This window comes from Buceros rhinoceros, unplaced genomic scaffold (genome assembly GCF_000710305.1).
Source record: "Buceros rhinoceros silvestris isolate BGI_N320 unplaced genomic scaffold, ASM71030v1 scaffold19138, whole genome shotgun sequence".
NCBI lineage: Eukaryota > Metazoa > Chordata > Aves > Bucerotiformes > Bucerotidae > Buceros > Buceros rhinoceros.
The window spans coordinates 28754-34823 of record NW_010427647.1 but is presented as its reverse complement, the minus strand read 5'-3'; the positions used below and the strand labels follow the sequence as shown (position 1 = coordinate 34823).

General features: G+C 52.5%; 1 protein-coding gene across 1 annotated transcript in view; it reads left to right on the top strand.

Moving 5' to 3' along the window:
* Positions 1 to 1365: 1365 nt before the first annotated feature.
* The window catches only part of LOC104498596 (dedicator of cytokinesis protein 11-like), a gene marked incomplete at its 5' end in the record, with an annotated part of 32963 nt that continues 28258 nt past the window's right edge, over positions 1366 to 6070 (top strand). Inside the window, one exon of the mRNA XM_010141995.1 lies at positions 1366 to 1552. Coding sequence (XP_010140297.1) covers positions 1366 to 1552 — 187 coding nt within the window. The remainder of the gene's footprint in view (positions 1553 to 6070) is intronic.

Here is a 6070-nt window from a genome sequence, read left to right as displayed (position 1 = left end):
AAGAGTGAGTCATTTTCACTGCGTTTTCTTGCCGGGTGCCAGGACTGTGCACCCATCCTCCCCTTCCCCATCACATGGCTTTTTACTTCTTTGAGAGCTCCTGTCACACACAGTCATCTCCGTCTGACACAGTGCAGGGGGGGAGAGGGGTACCGCAGCCTTATGCTGTCTGCACTGTGTTTCAAAGCTGGAGCTTGGCACAGACTGGCACATAACTGCTGTGTGGAGATGGGAGCATGGGGCCTCTCACCCAGACCCCAGAACTGATGCACTTGCGGCTGTGTCTCCTGCTGTCCAGCCACTGGGCTCCCTTTGCCCCATGTACCCATTTCAGGATGTAAAAGAGACTGGGTGAGTCCTGCAGCTTGCCGTGGGGGTGCTGAGGACCAGGGAAGGGAGTCTGCTTGCCGGCACTGCAGCTGGGGAAACATTTGTTTCCAAGGTGTAGGATGAAAACTGCAGAGGAAGGAGGTGCTGGGGTACCCTGCTGAAGGCATCACCTAAAAGCTCCTTGGGGACTCCAAGGGAGCCCAAGGGAGGATGTGTTTGCTGCTGGGAGAGGAGAGCCCTCGGAGTGCTGGCGTGCCTCAAATCTGCTCCCATGTGTTGGTCTAACACATGCCGTCCCACATTGTGTCCTGCTTTCCTCTTTCTGCTCCGGACCACGGAACATCTATGTGCATCCATGTGCTGTGAGCATCCGTGCAAGTAGTGCTGCTAGCTTTGCTCTGGGATGCATGATTTGGGTGAGCAGGGGGTGTGGTGTGGGACGGGCTGCCCTGCAGTGCTCGCTGAGCAGGCTGGGACCCTGAGAGGACCCTGAGAGCGTCACGATGGAGATGTCAGAGCGGTGCTATTTTGGTGGTTGCTCACCTGCTGCCTGTGGGAGGCTGTGCAGAACATCACTCTGAGCTGTGTTGGGACCAAGTCTCCCTGTCAGGCCCCTTCTCACCTCATCCCTCTTCCCTCGACACTGTAACCCATCCTCATAGGGAAGTTAGTAAGTGTGGTTAGATGCGTGGACAGTGAGGTGGGTTGAGAACTGGCTGAATGACAAAGCTCAGAGGCTTGTGGTCAGTGGTGCAGGAGTCTGGTGTGGGGCCTGTAGCTGGCAGTGCTCTCCAGGGGTCAGTACGGGGTCCAGTCTTGTTCAACATATTCGCCAATGACCTGGAGGAAGAGTATGCCCTCAGCAAGTTTGGGGATGATACAAAACTCGGGGCAGTGGCTGATACGCTGTCATGTGGTGCTGCCATTCAGCAATTCCTGGACAGGCTGGAGAGCTGGACAGAGAGGAATAGAATGAAGTTCAACAAGGGCAAGTGTCCTGCACCTGGGGAGGAATAACTCCCTGCTCCGCTACAGGTTAGGGACTGACCTGCTGGAAAGCAGCTCTGTGGAGAAGGACCTTGGAGTCTTGGTGGACAACAAGTTCACTACGAGCCAGCAGTGTGCTCTTGTGGCCAAGAAGGACAGTGGTATCCTGGAGCGCATCAAGAAGAGTGTGACCAGCAGGTCAGGGGAGGTTCTCCTCACCCTCTATTCTGCTCTAGTGAGGCCGCATCTGGAATACTGTTTGCAGTTGTGGGATCCCCAATTCAAGAGAGACAAGAGACTATTGGAGATGGTCCAGTGGATGGCTAGAAAGATAATTAGGGGACTGGAACATCTCTCTTTTGAGGAGAGGCTGAGAGACATGGGTCAGTTTAGCCTGGAGGTGAGAAGGCTGAGGGGTGATCGTATCAATCTTCTAAGTATGTATTTAAAGAGCAGGTGCCAAGAGGATGGGGCCAGACTCTTTTCAGTGGTGCCCAGTGACAGGACAAGGGGCAACGGGCACAAACTGGATCACAGGAAGCATGAGAAAAAGCTTTCCTGAACGTAAGGAAAAACATCTCTACTTTGAGGGTGACAGAGCACTGGCACAGGCTGCCCAGAGAGGCTGCGGAGTCTCCTCTGGAGACTCTCAAAACCCACCTAGACATGATCCTGTGCAACCTGCTCTAGATGAACCTGCTTCAGCAGGGGAGTAGGTCTGGTGGTCTCCAGAGGACCCTTGCAGCCCCTTCCATTCTGTGAGTCGCTTTCCAGTTGCCCATGAGGCTCTTCTCTCCTGTCTGCAGTGCACACCCTCTCTGCCATCCCCTCTTGGCCTCGCTGTCCCCATCTCCCGCCTCTTACAGCCTCGCAACCTTTGCACGAGTCCCTCTTACCATGACATCACCTCTGTGCTCACCTGCCACTAGTGCAGCCCCATCCGCTGGTGAGCAAAACCTGTATCCAGCACCCGACCCACTCCTGCTCCACCTTGGACCAGCTTGATACCCCTCTCTCTCCCTGCCTTCCCTGCTCCTCCACCTTCTCCAGAGGTTTTCCTCCCTTGGCATTTCACGAAATGCTCAGTGTGTTTGTGCATCCATCTTACAGCACAACTCTCGCCCTTGTCCCAGCTGCAGATGTTTCCCCTCTGGTCTCAAGCTCAGCATCTTTGTGCCTTCAGCACAGCCAGGATTCCAGTCTGGTCATTCCTCTTGTGTTTTTAAACTTCCTTCTCTCCGGCTAGTTTTGGCCTGCTCGTACCCAGCTTTATTGACGATTTTTCATCCTTGTGGTTTTACCATAGCCCATCTCTGTGCATCTTGCCCTGGGCCCTGCTGTACACCCAGCTGAGTGCTGGCTTTGCAGAGGCTGGTGGGCACAAGCTCCCCAACACCCTGTAAGAGCTGCTTCGTTGCCTCCCTTCTGATTTCCTCCCAAAATGTGGCTTTGCAGAGCAGCCCACAAACCTCTTGGCAGTGGCAAGGCTGTGTGGTGGTGTGGCCGCTGCCACGCGTGCTGCTGACTCACACTGTCTCCCTGCTCGCCCCTCCTCCCCTCCTTTCCTTTTCCACCTCTTCCCTCTCTCCTGGGCGTTTGGACGCGAAGTCTCTGGGATGTAGACTTTACACTGGCTTTGCACAGGGGCTTGGCAGTGCCAGGCACTGATAGCCAAGCTCAGGGTTTCGCACTTTGCATTGCTCTTTCTTATGCCCAGGTTCCTGGAATGATGACTTATGTGTGAATCTCAGCTTTTTAAAATGAAGCTCTGTAGCCTTCCTGCAAGCTAGAGCGTGTAAATGGGGTCAGATGGCAGAGTAGGAACTGGGGGCAGAAAAAGCGAAGAGTCACAAATGTGCTATGTAAAAAAAAAACCAAACACCCGGCTACTAAAGACCACACAATCTGAGCACAATTTGAGCAATCTCTGACCTGAGATCTTTGAATTCCTGCTTTGGAAGAGTTTTTCTCTGGGTAGAGATTCCTCAGTTCCACATCCCCATGTGGTTTGCCAAGGGAATTTTTTTGGTTCCCAGGTGCCATTTAAATTCTCCCATGTACTGTCAGGTTTCATGAGCAAAATAAAAAGTGAGTTTTCTTCATTGTCTGTGAGCATCCTCGCGTTCCCGCACTGCAGAGGGAAGTGCTCCCTCTGCCCTGAGCTGTTGCCAGACTCACTAGTGATGTGACCGTGACGAGTATGTCCAAGGGGTAGTTGTACACGTCTGTTCCTCACTGCTCCTGCCCCCTCCTTAGTTTTTAATCAGTTCCGCAGATTGACTTTGCCCCCTGTTTTCAGTGTGCTTCACCTGCCTGGCCCTTTAGGATTCTTTTAAAAGTTGGGCTTGGGTAGACTCTTCACGTGAGTGCCTTACAGAGTGGCAAGAGATGAGGCGGTAAATAGGCTGTAAAACGCACCCTAAATTTGGGGAACAGTTGTGCAGTCTGAGACAACACACTTACAGGTACCTGTGGTCCGTGCCGTTTCTCCTCTCTCTGACTGCTCTGAGGAGCCACCACTTCCAGTTCAGGTCACTTGTGACTCTCTAGCCGCTGTGTGAGCGTGGATGCACACGCGGGCTTGAGCTTTGTTTCCGAGGAAGCAAGAAAACACCACGTCCCGGGTGTTGGCAAACCCGCGAGTTTTTCAGCGGACGGCAGGGAGGAAGCGTCGCAGGGAGAGCTGGAGCCGGAGCGGGTTTATGTGCTGGCCGTCGTGCCATGAGGAGCGAAAGCGGAGCATGGCGCGGCTCTTGCCCTGGGCTGGGCTTCCGCTGCGCCACAGGAAACACCGTGGGGCTCCCGTTATGCAAAGGGCCGTGCAAACGGGTTCAAGCGGAGCCAAACCAGCTGGGTTTGCTCTTGCATTGTTTCCTTCTCTGGGTATTGGGTTTTTCAAATGAGAGCCAGACTGGAAAGACTAAAAATACAAAGGCTTTCTGATAGTTTTTCTTCGGTTGCTGTTTTAAAAAATTAACCAAATGAAGCATTTTTCCTTCATTTTCTGTACATTCACGTCACTTGGATTATACCAAGTATATATCTCACTTTTCTGTGAGAAAAGATACCAGAAAAGCATTAATCATATAATAAAATCCTTGGCACATTTGTATGGTGTATACAAATGCAGGACACTAGAAGACGGGTAGCTACTGTTTTTCAGGCAACAAAAATTTAAAATATAAGTGGCCTTTCCTGTACTTCCCCACAGCTGTCATTGTGAACCTTTGTTAATACAGCAAATATAAGGAATTTTTTCTGCTTTGCAAATGGACACAGAAAGTAGACAATTTAATCTGCCGTGTTAAGATCCCCCCACCTTGGTTAGTGGGTAATTCCCTTGCTAGAACCTTTCCTTCAAACTCTCTGTGGTGGTTTCTGGTGGTCGGGTGGTGAGTTGTGCTTGGGCTGGTGGAGGGCAGCGGGAGAAGCAGGGCACTGAGGAGAGCTTTTACGTGGGGTTTTCCTTGTGCTGGGCTCTTTGTGCTCCTGCTTGGTCGAAGGCAGAGCCTTGCGCTGGTGTTCGTGGGCGTGTTTCTGCTGAAGTAATTTCTTTGAATTTCCTGTTAAAATGCCAGCCAGCTTGCTTGCTGGTGGAGAGTCAATACTCTAATAGATAGACGCTTGTTTTGCCTGTGCCATTGTCCAAGTGGAGCCTCATGACCCAGCCTGGATGGGGGCTCGAGCGCAGCAGACAACTGCCTCCTCGTGCTCCGCATGGCCCCGTGCTCAGAGGAGCAGCAGTCTCGGTGTTAGAGGCAGAGGGACAGAGGCTACAACCTGGGGCTTTTGGGAACAGGCTGGTGTCAGAGCTTGAACCAGTGTTATTTTAACGGAGGTGAGTGGGCTCATGTGGGAGGGAGCACTGGTCTCCTGTTATCTTTCGATTTAAATCATGTTTGTTTATGTTTTTCCACTAAGAGGTCTTTCCCCCAGGTCTGGATTTTTACCCCAGTGCAGCGGGCTGCAGTGCTTTGGGCTGGGAGCTGCGCCGGGTGTGTCCGGGGTGCTGCAGCCGTGGGGCTCACCCCAACCTGCACACACCGCTGCTGCACAGGAGCTCGGAGGAACCCAAAGAGCATCAGTGCATACATCTGCCTGCCCCGAGTGGATCACTGCTGCATGTATGCTGGAGAGCGGGAGGGCTTTGGCAGCGCCGCACCTTTTTTCTTGCAGAAATGGGTTGATTTTGTTGCTGGACATCAGCATTTCTTTGTACTTGGGTATTGGCTTTCCCTGTAGAGGAATTTGTGGTTTCTAAGACTCTAATTACTTTAGTGTAATAGTTTTTTCCCCTGCCTTCATAATGACTTTGGTGGGTGCCATCTGCTGTTGTGACAGTACTGGGCAGTGCCAGACTGAGCTCTGGATGCCGGGAGGTGTGTGCTTTAACCAAGCTCATCAGAAAAACTAAGACTTTAAAATCTGATTTTCAGGGCTTAAAGCTTTACCTCCAGCCTCTTGGGACAGTGGTCACTAGGCTGGGCCAAAGGGTGAAGAATACCTGTGGTGGCTTCCTCTCTACTCTGCGGGTCCGCCTGCAGGAGCGTGGTCACGCCTGGCCCCTCTGGGCAGCCAGCATGGTTCGGGATGGATGGAGGGGTCTGTGTTTCCTTGGTGGCGGGCAAGGGGCAGGCCACATCCTTCCAGGAGCAGCTGCTTTGCTTGCAAAAAGCTTGACCTACATCTTTTGGCTTCATTTTAGAGCCAAAAGTTGCTGTGATTCCTGTCGTGGCCTGTGGCAGCCCGGCTG